The sequence below is a fragment of the Zonotrichia albicollis genome, chromosome 1 (assembly GCF_047830755.1).
Source record: "Zonotrichia albicollis isolate bZonAlb1 chromosome 1, bZonAlb1.hap1, whole genome shotgun sequence".
NCBI classification, from domain to species: Eukaryota; Metazoa; Chordata; class Aves; order Passeriformes; family Passerellidae; genus Zonotrichia; species Zonotrichia albicollis.
This window is the reverse complement of record NC_133819.1, coordinates 16287155-16308771: the sequence shown is the minus strand read 5'-3', so window position 1 is coordinate 16308771 and position 21617 is coordinate 16287155. Positions and strand designations below refer to the sequence as shown.

Sequence of the window (21617 nt, the reverse complement as noted above, 5' to 3'; positions counted from 1 at the left end):
GCCATAAATGAGTTCAATGAAGGTCTGCAGAGCAAGACCGGCAGCCTTGGGGGCAGAGACTTTCCCTATACTGAGCAAACCCAGACAAAGAGGGCAATCCTAGAGCCTCTGACTACTGCAGCCATGGTGACTGAGCAGTTATCAAGGACAGCAGCACGACTTTGGTTGTGACAATGAAGCAATGCTGATCTCTTCTCTCTGAACATTAGGAGCTGCTTTTCTTTTGGGCCGATCACCTTCTGGAAAGTGGGCACAGCAGACACACTGGTTCAATACATGATGTTGTCCTCCAGTGGGTCTCAGCTCAGCCCTAATCAACCCCAGTCCCATAACCAATGTTTTCATAACTGCTGACCATCTACCACCAGCCTCCTTCTCCTCTTTCTTTTTGACTTTTTGAGTGTCTGTTTGTCCCAATATGTGTTCCCCCACCCTTCCGTCATTGGAAGGTTTAATGCTGAGTGAAAAACCACGAACAGCCTTTGAACGTGTTCTGCCAAGTCTCTTTACAGTACAATACTGGCAAGAGTAAAACTCTGGAGCCAGGCAAATATGCAAGCTTCATCACATTAAAGGAAGCAGAGCTGCACGGTTATTGCATCATTCTATGGCTTCCCAGACGTTGTTGTTATGTTTTCATTAGAGCAACAGAACTGCACTTGGTGCTTTCTGCTGAGGAGCCAAGGAGGCCCCAAAAGGCTGTCAACTGGGGCAGAGAATGTGGCAACTGGAAAGATGAGTGGTTTGCTGCACTAATTTTATAGTGCAGCCTTTACCAGTTAGTGGTGGAGGGAACCAGCAACATGATCTGTGTTCACTTTTTTTAAAAAAGACACATAGCCAAATACTTATAACTATTTGCTTGTTCAAGACAAGTTATTTGGAAGTTTAACTACTACTGAATCAAACAACATTTTTCAGCACTAAATCATTTCAACTCCATATCCATATGTTTTTAATTTTATCAGCATCTGTATTTTTTTAATTACCATTTTTATTAAAGCCTCTTTTTTTTTTTTCAGAAGCAGGATACAAATCCCTAGCTATTTAATCTGGATATTGGAAGGTATGATTCAAGGCTCAGCCATTGAAGGAAAACTCTGCTGCCAGATGCAGCCACTGGAGCACAGGTGCTGAGCTTTTCTTTCTTGCCTTCACCAAGCCCTTGCAGAAGTGGGGTGTTACACAGCACAGCTGGACAAAAAATTACCAGCACTACCAATCACAAGGAACATGCTGGAGCCCCAAAAGCTTCTCAGCCATTTCTCACCTAATGAAGAATGGAGAAGCTTTAAAGGCATTCAGGATCCTGGTGCAATGGGGAGTTGACTGAAAACTGCTGGTTTACAACCTCTTGTTTCATGGTTCAGTATTAGTACAATGCCATTCCTACGGTCCTTTTCCAATACACAGTCAAAGTAACAAGAGACAAAGGCTTTAACTGGCCAAGTTACCTTGTCACCACGTCAGGATTCTCAAAAGATGGAAGATAACGTGAAACTGGTGAAGATGGCTTTTGTGTCACTGCAGAACTACGAAGTGGCAGGACTAGGTCACATCACATTGTATGGAAGCCAAAGTCAACACTTCCTTACGTGCATTGATCAGCCCTTCAGAAGGCAAACATTTGTGTTTAAAGTAGAATTGGTTGCAGTTGTAAAAGATCAAGCAACTGAAAGGTCCTGTGCTCTATGCAGACCAGGATAGAAACACATAACTTGCCAATGACAACAACTGGAAAAGAGAAAGAAACTTGCCAACTGAAAGGGGTCTGGCAGATAACACAAAAACAAGTCAAGAAGATAAATACAAGCCATGGTGATGTTGTCCATGGAAATACTTGCCAGAAAGTTGTATTACTGAACTAATAACTAAGCAAAGCACAAGTTACCATGAAAGTTGCACTCAAGGAAAAGGGTCACGAAAATGGGTGACTTTTGGCTGCTTTCAATAGCCAAAGCAGCAAGATATTAAACACTGAGGAATATCACTGTTTAAGCAAGGGAGAGAACAATAAGTGGCAAAATTGATTCCTTTTTAGAAATGGTGTAATGTAACTTACCACTGCAATGGTTATGGCTGAAACATGCTGGTCCTGGCCTGTACCTGGTCACTGAACAGTCACAATTAGGTTGTCGGAATTAAAGAGTGGCCAAGATGCAGCAGTGCCTCCTTCTGTTGTTCTGGATCCTGAGCAGTGTGTGGCAAAGCTGAAGTGGCTAAAGAAGAGGCAAACCACAATTTGCAGTTGGGGAGCAGTCAGTTTCTGACTCTGGAAATAAGCTCTGCTAACAGCCTGCATAGAAACTTGAATTCCACTGCTGAAGAAACACATTACATATTTCCATCGCAGTCATCCTGCTGTCATGTATAAAACAAAGATTATTTTGGTGGAAATGTGCAAGGTACAACCATTTAATTTATTATGAGATGAAATTCTTAAACTAACATATTATCTAGTTCAGCCTCCTGGGATAATTCACATCTGACCCCCAGTGTAAGCAGCTCACTCAACTCATTTCAGGAGACATGGAATGAAAGAGGTACCACGCTTTCAAAGTGATCAGTAAGCCTAAAGCATGTTACTGAGTCAAATCTTGAGACAGCCCTGTGAGTCTCAAACTCATTTACTTTCCAAAGGAAAGTTTTGGTGATGGAGCAGAATAACAAAGCCCCTAATACATCACAGATTCCTTGCACCCAGGCCGTGAAGTTTATATTTCTCTTACAACTTGGAGACAATATCGTGTGTCAGAGCACATGCACTCGTCATTAGCACGAACACTAAAAGGAAATGAACATAAATCCCAGATTCAAATGTGTAGTTTGAACATCCTGGGACAATTAAATTATTGATAATGGTTATCTGTCACCAAGCAATAAATCATGAAGTCATGGAGTGGTAGAAGAAAAGCTATCTTGCTGCTGACAGATGTGTAGACTGAAAGATGTAGTGGGTCTATAAGGTTCCAGAAATAATTGCAGAAATGTGAAAGATTCCTTCTCTTGCTTTTTTTCTCATCAACTCTAGTATTTCCATACTCAAAACAACACTTTCTCATGACAACTTTTCTTATTTGGATTCCATGGTTTTTGACAACTGAGTGTAACTGAGGAACAAAGCTGACAATGAGCAGCTGGTGAAGAGCAGGCCTGGCGTTGTGATTGCCAGTTGGAGAATGGTGCTCTGCAGAGCTGGGACCTGGCTCCTGAAACTGTGAAAAGTGTTGGATACTCCCTGCTGATGGTAACATCAATGTAAATAAACTGGGAAAAAAGACATATTACAAAACTGTGAAAGTATAGGAATCACATAGAAAAAACATGGAGGGAGCAGACTGACCAGATGATGGCGACTGAACAGGACAAAGCCTGACTCCCCCTTCTAAATCACTACATTTTTGCACCTAAAATAATTTGTACATCAAATTGCTCTGAGCTGAAAATAATACTGAGCCCCATATGCAGTATAACCATATTTCCTAAGAGGCTACAGGTTTACATGGACAAGAAGCATCTGGTGGAAAGGAGTGAAGGCATTTTTTCCCTCCCAGGCACGGGAGCCAGGGGGTGGGAGCTGGCTGGTGCCTGGGTATCCACAATGGGAGTGCTGGGCCTGGGTGTTGGCAGTGCCTTGGGTTGCTGCCAGGGCTTGAATAGGCTGGTGGGCACTGCCAGGAGGGTTGGAGGGCTGTGTGAGCAGCATGGGGCACCCAGCTTTGTGAGGATCCCTTTTCAAAGGGCTGCAGCACTGTGAAACTCAGATCTGTGGACAAAGTGGAAACTTTTCAAATGTACACGCTGTACTGCATCATTCACAGGGGCCGGGATCACATTCATTTATTCATTTTCCAACAACTAAATCTCTTTATATTAATTACATGGAATCTACCAGTTTTAGCCAAAAAAGATGTATTTTTCTAATACTAGTTCTTTGCCTGTGTAGTGATCTGTATCGATTTCAACAATTCTTGTACAGAACTTTAAAACTTCAGGCTTGGTGAAGGAAAAGAAAACAGCACAAGTAAGTTATCTTAAGTCTGGGATTAACTGTCTGAGGTTTTAAATAAAGGTTTCAGATTAACTATTTGGAGGCATAAGGGCTACCAGTGTGAGTGAGAATGGCAAACTGAGGCCATGTCATTGTCAGAAACGTGACATTTATTGCCCTGACACCTGTATCATAAAATTAAGCTTGCTTTAGAACTTATTCCATTTGAAATCCATGCTAAACAGTCAAGTGTGCCTTGAGAGGTCAAGCTAAGGACAAGAGTTATTTTCAGGGAGTTTTTTGCCCTTCAACAGTTAGAAAAATAAGCTACCATTTTACGTGTTATTCATAAGTGAGACTGTGATAAACTATTTGTATCCACAGCTCCTCTCACAGAAGAGACAAAAATAAAATCAAGCCTCTTCTCTTTCAAATGAATTTGGCAATTAGCATTTATTTTAGAAGTATTTTTGGGTATAGCAATGAAGCATATGATACTACTACAGCTGTGACATCAGTATAATAATATACACATGTTTAGTCAAAATAACATACCAGGCCTGTGGAGCAGCGCTTGAAAAAACCTGAAATAGCATTTACGTGGTGACTCGATGCTGATGGAGCTTGTGATGAACCCTGTGACTATGTTGGTGTTTGCACTGATCAAAAAATACTACTTGGATTGACATTTTGATTTCCACACTGCTTCAGCATCTGTCCATAGCTGCCTTCCTTTAAAATAGTCTCTACACCTTCCCAGTGTAATTTTCCTTTTTCAAAACTGTGCAAGTCTTCCAAAATGATATTTTAAATGAGTCTTCATGTATGCTTCAGAGAAAACACAAATAAACAAGTGGATTGGCATTATGTCTTCCTCAGAAGCTCCTGTCAGCAAGAAAGTTAGTTGCCTTGAGAAATCATGCTAGTTGAAGGAAAAGAATGAAATTACAAAATTCTTCTACATTTTGTAATTCTTCTAAACCAAGAAAATTGTTAATTATTAAGGGAAGTAAAAAACAATTCAGAAGTGAGACCCTTACAAATGCAAGGAATTTAAATATTTGTGTTCATTCATTTTTGCCTGCAGTCTGTGGTTGTAATTAAGACATTACTGCTCTCACTGAAAAGCCCTAGCATTACTTGTTTAGCATGGCATGTACAGTGGGTCTATAATTTATAGTATCAATAATAATTTCTGTGCATTTTTGAAAGCAAGTGTAATTCTGAACATAATTTTATACAGAAATAAAGTAACTACATCAATACAATGTTGTCTTCAGTTTAAAAATTAAAAACCACAAAAAGAAAATGTGCAAATGTAAATCTAAAATCTGACTCTTTATTTAGAGCTGAGTTAAACGTGTTAATTAAAACACATTTCACCAGCTACTTATAAAATTAAGCACTATTTTGTTTGATGTTGGTAGAAATGGGAAATTTGGAGTGATGTCTATTGCTACAGCTGTTTGCAGCTTTTATATAATGCCAGATGTGAGATTCATGTATCTACATTTTCTGCTCTCCTGTGAGTCACAACTGATCAAACATGCAAAAGCATAATGAGAGGATGACTGGACAAGATTATAATGCAGGGAATTGTTCAAGACATTCATAAATTGCTGCATAACCACACACACAGAAAAGCAAAATTTATTGTAATGTCACAGATAAGCAAAACCATGTATAGCTACAATAAATGAAAATAAAAGCACATCAATTGCAGAAAATGTCTTTGACGTATCATAACTGATGGTCTTTGGATGGGTGTAATGCTAAAACACACACCAAATTAGGTATGAGTGTTTTATCAAACCTAGGGGTGACAATCCAGTAATGTAAAATCAAACATAAGTTTCCACAGATTTTTTTTAAATTATCTTCAAATAGATGAGCTATGCTATGAAATACAGATGCTAGAAGGAGTAGTTGTGTATTTAAATGTAGCTGAATTGCTAAACAAGTGTGTTGGTAAAAGCTGCTGAAGCATCAGCCATATTTTGCTTTTTCTGTTGCCAGAGCCAATCTGCGAATGTTTGCTATGCAACCAGCTGCTGCCTCCTGCAGAATGTCATCTGTAGAGCCTACCATGGCCAGTAGGAGCTAGCAAAAACACAGAAGAGAAAAAAACAAATCAGTGTGCTTCTGCTTCAGTAACATTCAAATCATATCTAGAACAATTGCATTAATTAACCAACACATCTGATAAATAAAATACTTGCAATCATATTAACAACACTGGATTATACATATGCCTGTATCTACTACATGTATACTTTTGTATGCATATATCTATTAACAGCCACATAAAAGTGCAATGCATTATATTTTACCATATTTGTACCTGTGAATTGATATTTTCATGTCATTTTTTCTGCTCATTGCACTATGTCATTCTATTGGTTGTGACTTATATTTTTGCTATTGTAAGGAGAAATTGCACATGCTTTATGTGAGTCACGCGAGTCACAATTTTCCCTCCAAAGTATACCAGTGTAATTGTATACATTCAATATTTTTAAAAGAAAAGCCATGCTGCTTTTTTTTTTTTCCTTTATGGTCTTGATCATGAAACTGGATTCATTTGATGGATCCTTATGTCCCACTGACAGCAATAGGTTTCTTTATTGTCACAGCAAACTACTCATGTTAAACATCTTGAAGGTTATAGATCTGGGCATATCAGTCTTAAACATTTGCATGAAAAGCTTGAGAAAGGCACCAAACTTTTGGAGTTGATTCAGCTTTTCAGTCATGTATAGTAGATCCTCTACTCTGGAAGTCATTCAAATTTTTCAGTAGAAATTCCCTGGGAGTAAGGTACTGTTTAACATGAGTATGACACAAGACAGGCCTTGGTCATAAAACATTTTTACATATCAGAAAAACATTAATAATGGGTTGTGATCTCACTTCAGTGTGTTGCAAGTCAGCGATGCAACTGCAAATGCAATATAGCTGGAAAAGAGAAGACTCTTGCTTAGCTTAAATCAGCTCCATGCAGCCCCTAGATTTCTGAAAATTTGCCAGGCTTAATGTGAGTTCAGGTATTTTGAAGCTCAGACAGCTCTAATTAAAACCTGTATTTTCAGTCTGCAATACTTAGGAATCTGTATTCACCCAAACAATGTTGAGTTAAACCACAGAGAAATCTGTTATCACTCAACTCTGGAACATATTTTTCATACAGCTAAAATATTACACAAAATTATGAACTGCTAAATATAAAAGCATAAATTGAATGCAGACATCAAATTCATATGCTACCTTTTCCTAACCTTCCAGCAGTCGTGAGGCATGGGCCACAGCTGCACACATATGGCATTTACTTAGAGAGATCAAAGCATTTTGTACTTGAGGAAGTATTTGTGTTAGCCAAATGCACAAAACAAGCATCTTTCCAGTCACCTTTCACCCTTTGACCTCTCCATGCATCATGTAAGACTGCCTGTGATAGCCTTGAATTATGTCAGAAACAGCATTATTATTATCAATTAAGCATCAATGATAATATTTTCCTAGGAATCCTTCCTCTTAAACTTTCAATTCCTGTAATCAGATATCTAGGTCCAAGTAACTAGGTAGGACTCTTAAAATATGAACCCTTCTGAAAGGATAGACCAGAGTTAAAGTGACATGAGAAGAAATGTTTCTATACTTTATTTGTGTGCAAAATCCGGGCCAGGGGGAGCAACCAGAGAAGTCAGTGGAAGGTTCACCACAGACTTCAAGTGGAAGCAAGACTAAGGAGACCACAGGTCTGCCTGTAATAATAAAGCAGCTCTACAAAGCACAAAGACCAGAATGCAAGCTTATCAAATGCTTAACTTCTATTTTTTCCTTTAGAAACACTGCTGGATGAAGATCTTTCTTCTCTGCCATTTGTCAAGAGCTGATTTCTCATCAGCTTAAATTACCACTTGATTCTTCAGGTGCCTCACAACTTTCTTGTGCAACTAAGAGAAGAAAACTGCTATAGATCCTTCATATCCCTGACTCAAACCCAAAAATATGTATGCACATGCTGTTCATATGGTGGTTTTGGTAAAGCTCTAGGTTTTAAATTTGGGGGCAAGGAAACCATATGCCTTATGTGATTATTCATCACATCTTCACAGATCTAATGCAAGGCTTTTTCAGTGTAGTGAGTGTGGAACTCTAACATCCAGAATAATTTCAGATAAGACTTGTATCCATGTGCAAGAGCAGATGTTCATCAAAAATAGTGTTTTAGAGATACATTATCTAGTAGGAACATAGGAAAAAACAAAAATTGACCTTTGCCTTTATTATGACTACACGTTAGGTAGGATTAAATTCAAGGTTAATTATATCTTATTTTAGCCATCATTTCTTTCTAGACTCAAAAGACATGGGAGAATAGGTATTTTCTGTCGCTTTCCACAAAGAACTCAATATTTAGCAATGACAATAGCTGTAGGGGAGGATCCATGCTCCTTCTGTAGGTGCATTTTAGAAAATCTGTGTGAGGCATCAAAGAACAGAATCCCACATTAAACTGGTACAAAAGACCCAAACATATGCCTAATGAACTAGTGGTACATATGTAACCAAAGGTATCAAATACTGATTTTTTCCTTCTGTGTTCAGGGGATCACAGATCAGCTTCTCTCTAATTTGCAGCTCTTCTAAATCACTTGCCAGTGGTAACATCTGCAAGAACTGCCACGTCATACAAAATCCAGTACTACACTGTGTCTCAGGATTTTCACTGTGAGACTTCAAAGCACTGTTCTTGGAAACACTGCCCAATACAGTAGCTGCCTCTAAGGACTGTGGATATACAGCAACATTTGTCAGTTAACCTACTCTTTTTGTACTAACAAAAAGACAGCTGAAGAGAAGATTATCAAAACTGCAAAATATTTCAACAGAAGAGGGTAATTCTGTATTCAGGAACCCAACTTTGAAGATTTTTATATAAATCCTGCCTTTCATGAAAAAAAAATTATTCTTTTTTTAATAAACCAAGATGTTTATAATTCTTTCACCTCTTGATTATCACTCCTTGACCCTTTCATGGGTTCAGTTCCATTTACTGGCAATTTGGGTCATTCAATTCAGGTATGGAAATGCATTCATAGATAGTATATACAAACTACGCCCACGTATTAGGTATATTTGACAAGTCCAAGAAATCTTTTTCCTTTTTCCTTTTCTTTTATTCCAATGTACTATATGCAATATGACATGCCATTTTTCTTGATATAATACCCTTGAACTTCATGTATCCCTTCCCTTTACTGTTCAGGTATTGTTTTCTGACACATGTAAATGTTAACAGATGTGAGAAGCAGTAAAAAAAGCATGTGGTATAAATGCTTCTTTCTGGCACATAAAAGGCACTTTCCATAGACAGAGAAAGCATTTGCAGCACCATGTAGCCTTCATTTTCTGTTGGCAGGTATCTATATTCCAAGGCTAGAGTCCAATATTTTTGCACAGTTTGCACGTCATACCAGTAAATAAGCACAAATACAAGCTGTTTGGAGAACGTACAGGGCATATGTAGCATTTCTGGATTCCAAAAGTGATGTGCAGCCAAATCATTTAAATATTCAGAACAATTAAAGTTTTGTTATTACTACCCCAGAATTGTGATACTATATTATGACAACACAATCACAGAGTTATTCAGAAAAGAGAGGCTCTCAGGAGATCTCTAGCCTAGGGTCATGCTCAAAGCAGAGTCAGATATGAGGTTTGGCTGGGTTGCCCAGAGTTTTTAAAACTGATCTTGAAAAACTTCAAGAATAGAGATGGCACAACATCTTTGGCAACCTATTGCAATGTTTGACTGTCCTGGTGGAGAAAAAGGTTTTCCCTGTGCCTATTTACTCTTGATTTAGTTTATGTTTATTGTTTCTCATCCTCTTGCCACGCATCACTGTGAAAAGCCTTGCTCCATCTTTTTGATGACTCAACTCCCTATAGCAACTACAAGGCTGCTGTTGAGACCACTTAAAGCTGTCTCTTCTCCAGGCTGAAAAAGCCCAGTTTGCTTAGGTTCTCCTCACAGAGCAGTGCTTCAGGTTCTGACCATCCTGCTGGTCCTCTGCTGAACCTATTATGGTTTATCCATATCTTCCCTACATCGAAGGCCAAATCTGGGTGCAGAATTCTAGGTGTGATCTAATGAGTGCTAAAGGGAACAATCTGTTCCCTCAACCTACTGGCTGTGCTCCTGCTGTCAGTCCAGAGTTGTGACTTTGCCGTCAGGACACATTGCTGGCTAATGCTCTGCTTGTTGTCTGCAAAATCTCCATACCCTTTTCAGTAAAGCTCCATGTTCCTCAGCCTGTCAGTCTCTAGCCTGTATCGCTGCAAACAATGATGTCTTTCTAGATTTTTTCACCTCTACAAAAGAAGTAGCCCAAGGGGACTTAAAAGCAGAAAAAGCAGAGGTAAGTATTGTACCAACAAACCCTAAATCTGACAAAATCTCAGATGGTCTCCATGTACTGGTTACAATAACTCAGAATTACTCACTTTCCTTCAGCCACAGTCACTGCAGCTTCCAGACTCAGAGAGGGGAAGCAGAAAGCATAGGGTGTCATGTTTGCAGGAAGTAAGGAGGTTGGCATGGAATAATCTTTAAATAAGGGGTTAGTCATGTGATGTGTCCACAGCAAGTCTTATAAAACAATGGAAAGTGCAGAACAAGGCTGTTGGAAAGAGGCTCCCCTGTTCACACACAACAGATAATATGATCAGCCTATTCAATACCCCAGAGTCCTGTGAACATAGATGAAAATGATGAATAAAGAATAACTATATAAAAAATACTTAATGCCCTTTTTGTCCTGGCTTCTTTAGATTTTCTGCCATGTAAAACAAATCTTATTTAAATTTTTCCAATCAGAAGGAAATATGGATAAACTCCTTCAACAAGATTCATATCTATACTGGGAAGCCAGTCAGAGTTCACATAGAGCTTAAAATTCCTGGAACTAAAGACATACACTTCAGTACAACATCTTCTAGATTGACATAGCATTTCCAGTTGGTGGCAGAACTTGCCCTTTTTTTTTTTTTTTTTTTTTAAATTTAGATTTAGTATCTGGCTTCTTTTATATGCAACATTTCCTGAAGGATGCAAAATTTCTAGCACTGTGATTTTCTAATTGCATAACACTTCTTTTTCAAAAAAAAGACATTTTTCACATGTTTTTTATAAATCTAACCTAAAAGAAAAAAAAAATACTTTAAATAAAAGCATATGGTAGAGGCTTATCCAAGAAAGTATCAGTCTAGATCCAGCCAGCATTTTCTAACTTTCAACACCCTAGTGCACACTGGAAAATATTAAAGCACCTAGTCAGAGTGTTATGTTACACATATTCCTATGAAAATTCTTCTCATAAAATTAAATTATAAATAATAAAACATATTCCACAATCAAAGCATAATGAAGGTTAAGCTAAGTCACTGTTTCTAAACTAAAATTCAGGCCAATTTCCTGATTTCTCTTTTGAGCTGAACAAAAGGATAAGACAGTATCTACCATACTCAGACTTTTAAGAAGAAGATGCTCATGTAAGTTCTGGGGTGTTTTGTTTGTTTGTTAAGTTTTTTCCTCAGGTGGCACAAAGAAAACAGATTTCAAACTAAAGTCCCATGCACCAGGGAACACTCTGAGCTAGCAGCTGTACAAAATCCAGTACCAAGAAATTCCAATGAAGGCAAAAAATGAGCAAGGCTGACACTCACTGTGCTGCTTCCCCCTTGCACAGGGTCTCTCCTCCCTGGGACTAAAATCAGAGCAACCCCTGGTGCAGCTTTCTTCACCCATTCTGAACATAAAGAGGTAAAACTGAAGCTCTCTGGTTGGGATAGGAGAAATCCCAGGAAGATTACACCTGGCTTCTTTTCCTTTCTTGTCCTACTTCTGTCCTTTCTCTCTCCCATGAAACACACCTCCATTCTGGCAGCCACAGGAAAAGGGCAATTTTTGGGAATCACTCAAGAATGGCTGGGGGGTATCAGGAGGTCCAAAGGATGCAGCTTGGGCTGAGGTACACCTGAACATGATGGCAGCCAGCAGGCTGGCCAGGAACTGTCTCTTCTTTTTCATCCTTCTCATCCTCCCTAAGAAAGAGTACAGGAGCTGGAAAACCTATGCACTTCCTGCAAGGACGTGCAGGACTCCAAGTTACGATCAGAACAGACTTGCCGGCAGTTTTTTGTGCACTTAAATCATCTCACCTGTCTCAGGACTTAAGACAGGTGATTTGTCCTTGGAAAGTCATTTTTCTTATGTGACTGCCTGGGACAAAATGACTGTTGGCAAGACGAATCCCACAGAATGCCAGGAAATGAGGGGAAAAGAAAAGTAGGGCTTGATAGTTTCAGTGAGATATTCTGAACACGTGATTACTGGTACTTTACCATGAGACGTTTACTATTTTGTTGGGATAGACAGTTTCAGTGAGCTACAACTCATTTTACACCATGATAGATTTGAAGATTAAAATCCTTCTGAATACATTTTTCCATTTTCCCATTTTTCCTACCTGCTGTCTGTCCATTTTCATCTATTTTGTTTAGTTCCCTCCTTTGTTACAACTAAACTGAAAGGCATCTAGGACAAGGGCCATATTTCTTCAATATCTGAATGGGAACAGCACTCTTGAAAAGAAATCTCTAGACCACACAATAATAACATACAAAATAGGAATATAGTTGTCATATTCTCCAATAAGGTTAAATGTTGCATTACATTGCATTACTTTGGAGACATACATAAAACCTATATGCCTAAAGGGAATTATAATATGGTACACCCAGACATATTGGCAAATGTTTATATAGCTACAAAATATGAATACACTCTACAGCTCTCTCTTCACCTCATCTGTTTTACTGTCTTTTTCATATATAGTTATTTAGAGAAAGATGCCCTCCTTCTCTGCAAAGACACAATAAATGGGCAGAGAACTGTGAATATTACTGACAAGGAGAAAAGCAACAAAATGTCAAACGGTGAAATGTAGAATAGTTTAAAAATTGCAAATTTGCAAACCACTTAAAAATACTCTAAGTTTAAAGGTCTTCCCATCTCAATTTGATACTTACAGGATTTCAGAGGAATATTTACAACTATTTAAGGTGTAAATCTAACTGCCTATAAAAATATCGTGCAAAGGTGAAGTAGCTAAGTAAAACTAGTAATCAAAGTAATTTCTAATCTTTGTTTAAAAGGTACAATTATATGGAACTAATTGGAGACCTTAAAGGCAGACAGATTGAATCTCCATTCAGCTGCAAGATGTTTGGTGCAATATTAAGAAAGAATTCAATCATCATGAACATTCCAATGTACAAAAAGTCTTACAGGATATGAAATTCATCCCATAAAAAACAATAGGCAGATTTGATAATCCAAAAGTGATGAATCCCAGGTCTCAGAGCATATTTTTATTTGAACCACTTTTTGTATTTTATTTTTATTTCATTGTAGTTTTCAAAAGAAGATTAACATATAAAAGGCTTTTGGTGGCATAGAGAGAATAAGGAACGTTTTTTGTGATTTCAATAGAGTGACATTTCAAAATTTATTAAGATTAAATTATGAGCCTGCTTACTTATTATATGGTATGGACATTCAAAACTGTAAATTTATGTCATGGATATCCCTTTCACAGTTTACTTTGTCTCAGTAACCTGTTGTGGACTATCCATCCTTTGTATCATTGCAAGCCTGACCAATCTTTCTTTTTTATATTTCCTGCTCCTTTTCTATACTTACCTGCTTTTTCACTCTTTGCTTTCCTTTTCATTTTGCAGGAGCATGACTTTTACCTTTCCTTTCCTTCTTAAACATTATTGAGGAGGTATGATAGGAAATTGAGAAAGATTTGCTAATTCAGTTTTGTTTCAATATTTTTAACATTACTATGGATATGAATACTATAATTTTGTCTATCTCTAGTAATCACATGAAAATTATATTAAATTTAATCAGGGGTAGTTGCAAATAAACTATCAGCAGCAACAGAGGAAAAAATGAGGTTTAAGCTGTCCATTAACCCTGACATTCTGAAGGATTCTGCCTGATTTCTCAAAAATGCTCTGAAAACATGATGTGGGGCTTATTTCCCTTTAGTTTGTCTGATATTCCTGAAATGCACTCTTAACTATTCCATCTTTGAAAACAACATTGAACTGCAGTAAGGGGGCACTACAGTTTACAGACTTTTGACAAATTTTGCAATGTTTCTCTCAAGTGCATCTTATCCTGAGAATAGGGATCTGAGAACATAATCTGACTGTAACAATATCTTAAAAGTATGTTAGATCTACTGGTATGAGTGAACTGACTTCAAACTCTCTTCTGTATTCAATTGAAAGTACTGATTTTGATCTCTAAAGTTAATATAGCTTTAGGTCCAATGCTCTAAGGGTCGGTCTCTCTTCCTACATAGGATCATTATAATCAAAACCAGTGAGGTGCTTTTGCTAGTAAACCTTACATATCAAAGTCTGGGGATAAAAGCAGGAGGTTCTCCCTGTGAATTTGTACAATAGCATTTGTTTGAAATAAGTAGCCAGCACATTTTAAAGCTAGGTTTTTTGTGGCACATAAGAAGACTGTTCTATAGTCTTATGTTTTAAGATGTGGGGGTTGCAACAGTGCATACATTTACATAAACTGGCAGATGAGTGGTACTGTTCAACATATAATCTGATTTTAGACTAGCAAATGTACCAGAAAATGTTGAATTAGAACACAGGGTAAATAAATGTATAGATGGTATAAACACAGATCAGATCTATTCATACAAATATGAAACTTAATGTGATGAAGCAAGAAAAGATCTAGAGCTGTTCATGGACAAGGGTACATGTATAGTCCACATGTTCATTCATATTAGTAAGTCTAAATTTTCTTAATATCAGAAAATTAAACGTATGGTACCATTTATTTCTTAAGAGTCTCAAACTGCTTTTTTTTTTGCTATTAGAGAAAACCAAATTATTTTATACTAAGGAGTCATCTTCCTATAATAAACACAATTTTTTTATGAACAGTTTGGTCAGTTGTCCTAAAATAAATTTACAAGTGCTGGAAATTTGTGTGCTTTTAAAAAGTCTGTGTTGAGGAAAACATTACCATGTACACTTATTGTGACAGATAAATGCTTTGGTTTTTTGGTGATGAAAAAAAGGGAGTTGCTTGAATTAGCACTCCAATCAGGCCATATTCAACCAAAATATTTGTGACTTGCATACAGTTCTTTAGAGCAGAGTTAGATAGTTTTTCAAAAATAAGCAAAACGTCTCTCCAAAGCCACTCAAGGACTCTGGCCACAAGGTGCTTGAATGGCTGCTCACTTTTGGAAGGTTTGTGAGATCAGAGACTTTTAAAAATACTGTGTTGCATGCAAACAAGCAAGTAATAATACCTGTCTGACTTTTATATGTCAGAAATACTAGAGACTTTGATTTGCTTCCTTCCCTCTCTAAAGATGTAACTATGAAGCAGTAAATGAAAAATCAATTAATAAAAGTTAAATTTAAAGCTTTTCTCTGATTAAAACAAAAGCCTGTTCCTCAATTTTTTCATTAACTTCTCAACTTCAATTCCAAGGTTCAGGTTTTGGAAATGTTTTTGGCTTATTCATTTGCTTAAGCTCTTTTAGTTCTATAAAAAGAAAGTTATAGTTGTGCTTGGGCAAGTGGAGGTTGTACCACATGCATAAAAGCTCTGCTAAAGCTGGTTAAAGCATGCGGGGGAAGATGTGAAAATTAATTTTCTAAAACCATGCAACTCTGTGCTTTAACACAGGAGAAAAAAAATTCATGTGAACCCTCTACCTGAATTTTGCTGCAAAAGGTTAAAAGAATCAAGATTTAAACCTGGGGTGGTGGTTCCTTTGTCTCTCAGGTAGGAGGAAATGGTTGGAGCTAACCAGCTACCCAAGACATTATTTCACAAAACTAGAGCAAGCACAAGAATATTACTGACCACGTGGTGGGCATTCTTGGGTGAGTATGTCTGAGGCATGCTGCCACCTAATAAAAGCAGTATGTGGAAGATGATTTAAGAGAAAGTACTGCTCCCACACAGGGAATGTGCTCTCTACTTCATCAGCTCCCCACTCAAACAGGCTACTTTTTCATTTCAACAGCACATCATGGGTTTGACTCATGAAGACAATTAAGGAACTTAACATCCTTCTCTGAACAGAAGTATCTTTATGCAGAATATTGTAAATTTTGTGAAAGAGTAGTTTCTCAAAATACAATTCCCTCATATGCATTTCTGATGCAGAAGAATTAAACAGACTATCAGTTTCTCCCCCCACACTCCAGGATGTCAACAAAAATTTAAGGATAAATAACACCTACATGTAACTGCAAATTTCATGGGGATTCTTGATTATGAGACCAAGAGCAGAAAAAATTAACAGAAACAGCCTGCTCAGTCAGAAACAAAGTCAGGGCTTCATGGTGTCCCCAACTGTATCTTACATGAAAAAAATTCTGTCCAAATTGTTTGCAAGGACTTTATTGGGTCACCCAAACATTTGGACATCTTTTCAATCCTAACCAATAGTTACTGGCACTATCTGCAGCACGTGCAGTGAGCAAAACTGTTCAGTGTAGTAAATCCATGAAAGGGGAAAACTTTGAACTGAGCTGTGATGTATTTGCATAGGACATTTGACCTCTATTCTGCACTGTGAACTGCAGTTTGCAATTGTCTCTGTCTGGACTTATTATAGAGAACTGTATTGTCAGCAGTTTGTGACATCATCATTTACCACCCTTCCCACTACCATTTATGAAGATCCTTTGGCTCCAAAACTTCATCCTAATTTCTAAACTTTGATTCCTGAGTTTTAAACAGTTATTTATCCTCTTTAGGATTCTGTCTTCTCATCACATCACATTTTAACTTCTTTAATAGTTGTTGGTGAAGAGTGCTGCTCAACACTTTCTTAAAATCCAAGCATGGTGAATTCCACCTTTCCAAACAGCAACAAGATTAGTAATCAACAGGATACAGTAATCAACTGATGGAAAGACAAAATTCTTTGAGAAGCAAAAGACTGATAAAATATTCTCTATACCATGACTATTCAGCAAATCCAGTGCCAAAGACAGACTTTTTTTCAATATATACACACTCCCTTAGCCTATAATGCCTCTGGAGTTCAGCAATTATGTCTCCCTGGAATTCTGAGAAGGAGCTAATCCAGTCTAATGAATGTTGCATTTGTGCAGATTGCACAGATTTGACTTTAGGTGTTCTAAAGATCTTCTTGATATTTTAAACTTTTCTCTATTTTCACAGAGCCCTAATTATGTATCTTACCCTGGTATTTGGAACTGTCATACCTGTACAGCACTACGGAAGCATGTTTATGAGTTGCTGCCTTTCTCAATCCTATGCCATGGAAAATTTTTTTTATTTTTACCTATACCTTCAATACAAATGCAATGAGTAGAATAGAATCACCTTAAAGGCCCCTTCTATCTAGCTTTATAGCTCTCCTAAATCCAAAGATAACATGCAATTTGCAGTGTATCAGACTCTTTCAGTAATTAAAAAGTGTTACTGGCTAATAATATTCTCTCACTTTAACATTACATTTTTTTTTGTTCAAAGCTTCCAGAGATGAAGAATTATCATTGTGGGATCTCAGCATCTCAGTCCTGAGGTGCCGAGCCACCGAGACCACCCTTGGGGGGCTCGGGAGTCCTGGAATGTTGCCAGAAGTGTCTGGTGGCTGGACTTTGACCCTACACGGGAGACGACACCTGTATGAGGATAGGAGGACTTCACCGGGGTGAATGGCGAAGGGATTAGTTAATTAGAGGGTGAGACACAGGGTTTAGGATTTATGTACAGGGGGGTTTAGAGAAGTAAGATGGAGGAATTGGGGCGTGTCCTGTCCTTCTTCTTCTTCTTCTTCTTCTCCTCCATCTTCTTTGGTGATGGTGGCACTTTTGGATTGGTCATTACTAAAAGTGCACCCGGCAATAAGAATAAATGGTATTGGGGAAAAATGATAAATATTGTACACGTAACCACGGGTATAAAGATAGGTGGCTGTACGGAGGGCGGCACAGTGTGCTCATGGCTGACTGCTGAGCAGACCTCTGTCGGGCCGAAAGAAAATCTTTTAGATAAACAATTAATAAACATAAAGAAAGAAGAACTGAAGCCTCTTCTCGTCCTTTGATACGCGGGCTGCCCCAAGGCCACTCCGGGCCTTTCCAGGCCCTTCAAACAGCCGAAAACCGGACATATCATAAACCAAGGCATGGCAATAAATTCTGCACTGACTAGCAGCTGATAAATACAGCCAATAATTACCCTTAGAGATAAAAGCAAAATTAATTAAAATCAAATTTTCAATGAAATTAAATAATATGAAACTTCACTTATAGTCCAGGAGAAGATACATTTTAGCTTTCATATGCAATTGATTGTAAAATGAGCGCAACTGCATCAGCAATTCATACCCAGTCCCTGCCCTCACTCAAGTCAGGACAGAATTCTCATCAGGCTTGTGCTGCCTGGCAGCCTTGTCAGGTCTTCAGATTTGATGCCAAAGTACAGAACATTGACCAGGAACACTTACACTAGAGTCCATCCCATAGTCCACACACTGCAAATGGGCTTTTCCTTAGCATCTTTCCTTTGAAAGGGGTATCAGTAAGTTGTGCCTTATCACTTAAAAGATACCAGAGAGTGTGCTTTGCAAGGGGGATGTAAGAGAGATTACAATGAGTAAGGCTTGAAGCCAAACTGAACTGAGTGATTGATTCTACAGGAAGAACTTTTTTCTTGGTATTTTTTATGTTCAGATTGTTTGAATAGCTCCTTACATACAAGGAAACTATTTTTGATCAGCTGAATGTCAAAAATAATTACCTGGCATTCTGTCCTTACACATTAAACCCAGTATCTCTTAATTAAGAAAACTAATTTTATATCTGACAGTTCAGCGAAGATACTATTCCATAAACATAAAAATATTTTAATGCTCTTCTTTCTTATTATTGCCAAATTAGAAAGAAATGATTCATAGAGTCACAAGGATAAGACTGGTGCAGGGAGCTAAACAATTGCAAGAAGCTTCTCTGTGTATTTCTGTGGTTTGGAAATAGCGCCAAGTCAGAAGGAAAAGACATTCTCTGCATTTTCTAAAGCAAGATAAATACAGAAAAGAAATATAGATGAAAGATGGAACTGCTATCTGCAGATTCTGCCAGATTCCTTGGCTTTTTGGCACACCTATTGAAGCTGGCAGACTTAGCCAGTAGCAATCTTTTCCATTAAAAGGAGCAGCATATATTTTGATTTAACATACTTTGTTTGTGCATTTTTAAGCTTCAAAAATGTCTATTTAAATTTTTTTTTAATGATTCCTTCTGCACAGTTGGCTGCAATTGCCCTTATTTGAAATGGCTCATTTATCACTAAAAGAGCTGCAGGGCACAGCTACTGTTAAACAGCTCCAACAAATGTACAGCTTAGTGGGACAAGCTTCTTTTTATAAGACTAAAAGATGTTTAAAATGTGCCAAGAGGAGCTTTATGCCAGCCTCTAGGTTTGTTATCCAAATGTTACAAAATTAGAGATCTCCTGAAGCACAGAGTTTGGGCAAAAATAAGCTGATCTCCCTTAGGCTGCTGTTTTTTCCCATCCACAATCAGCCAGATTTTAACAGAACACTTGCTACATATCATAAACTTCAGTAATGTGAAATTTTGAAAAAGTAATCTAAAGTCTGAGGCTTAATCTATACCAAAGCCAAACTTCATTACCTTCGTCAATGGTGCAAAAGCAAAATGTTTTACCTAAAAGTACCCTTACTTTATGAATGGTGACATTTTGCTTATTATGAAGGTAGAACAGCTACTGGCTCCTGCTTCCTGGAGCTGAAACTGTAAGCAAAATGTTTAAAGCAACCTGGCAGTTGCCAACGCAATGGAAACTGGTGTAACACTGTCACTTTACATAAATCCTTCTGAAATGGAATAAAACATGATAGCATGTGACTTAGTTTATGGAATCTCTTATATCCAAAATTTAAGTGTGATGTGATCAATACATTTGTTGGCAAAGGGATTTAGCATATTTTTGGTAGACAACAGACATGCAGAAGTTTTGGAATCTAGTGCCCTCTTTCTTGCTGTCCAAGAACTGTAACAACTGTTATAAAAAGCAACAGGCATCAGTTTGGAGTGTGTGCCAGACGCGCTGTATCTCCAGCCTGAACTGTGGAGCCTGAGCAGAGCAAACCACTGCAGTTACAAAGGGGGTTTTTCTAAAGGAAAAATTACAACACAAATATGTAAATTGAAAACACATACTACTATACCCCAATAGTACTATTGCACAGATATCACATGAAATATTTTGGATTGATTTATGAAGATATATTAAACCTTGCTTTATAATGTAAAACTCCATATTGTGTATTTAATGCTCTCACCAAAGGCCCCCACAAGAAAACAAGCAAACCTGTTGCCAAATTCTCCTAAAGAAGTGCATGCCAGTGCTTTTCCATTTAGTTTTCTATACTCCAAATAAATATAGTATGTGATAAAAGGTTGGTTTTAGAATGCTTTCAGTAGAAATTATTAGTAATTGTCTTCCATGTTTTGTAATTTACATCTATTTATTTCACAAAGATGGTCTTATGCAAGTCTTTGAACACAAAACAGTTGGCCAAAATTTCTTGTAGGGATTTATGACTTTAGCAAACAATGACCAGTTTTCTGGAAGCTTTGCACAATAAATTACAGAAGCTGTATTTTTTAACACAGTCATTATATAAACCTTCCAAATATGAAATCTACATTTCACAATAACTTTCAGAAACAGTGGTTAAACAAATGGGTTTCATATCTTGGAATATTACAAGGGAATAGAAGAGTCTAACATTTCTGCCACTGAGAACTGAACTCAAAAAGCATAAATACCTCCTATTAACTCCACACAGGATTCAGAAGATACATTATGGCTGTTTTGCATTCTTTGCCAAAAATACCAAAACCAGCCTACCAACAAGCCCAAGCTTAACACATCCATGCTCTCCCCACCTCCCCTCCAATGCATTTCTTGAGGCTGTACCCTGATGAAAAGACCAATTTAAAAAAAAAAATTTAAATGTATGATTATACAAATCAAGTCCCATTCTTAGGGCATGAGCATCTTCTTTGCCCACTTCACTGTACCAAGCAGTTGAAATTTGCTTTTCAGCATTCCTGGTGATGTTGTTATAAGCTACCACAACTGATATTCCAGAAGGCATCCACTAGTATTTTGAAATATAAGAAAACAGAACACTTCCATGTTGGGCAAATAATAGCATAAACCAGACGACAGAGTAAGGCTAAAGATCAGTTCTATGCATGGGTAGGTTGGATAGAAACTTTCAACAATAAAAAATATCAGAACATGAATGAAACCTCTGATCATCTGCATTTCAGGTATGTACCTTAATCATTAGGTTAATGGTTCTTCTAGCCCAAAAATAATTAGTTCTGTATGTATAATGGAACAAGAACAGGAGAAAATGAACTTTTTCATAGTCCAGCACAGAAATATATCTTTCAATTAATTTGGAAAATAAAAGCTGCTCAG

The 21617-nt window shown here is 37.6% G+C and overlaps 1 protein-coding gene across 1 annotated transcript in view; it reads right to left on the bottom strand.

The window, feature by feature from the left end:
- Window positions 1–5625: 5625 nt before the first annotated feature.
- ODAD2 (outer dynein arm docking complex subunit 2) overlaps window positions 5626–21617 on the bottom strand; it is a 68502-nt gene continuing 52510 nt past the window's right edge. The window contains exon 15 of the mRNA XM_014268987.3: window positions 5626–6091. Within this exon, the coding sequence (XP_014124462.1) occupies window positions 5978–6091 (114 nt within the window). The 3' untranslated portion in view covers window positions 5626–5977. The remainder of the gene's footprint in view (window positions 6092–21617) is intronic.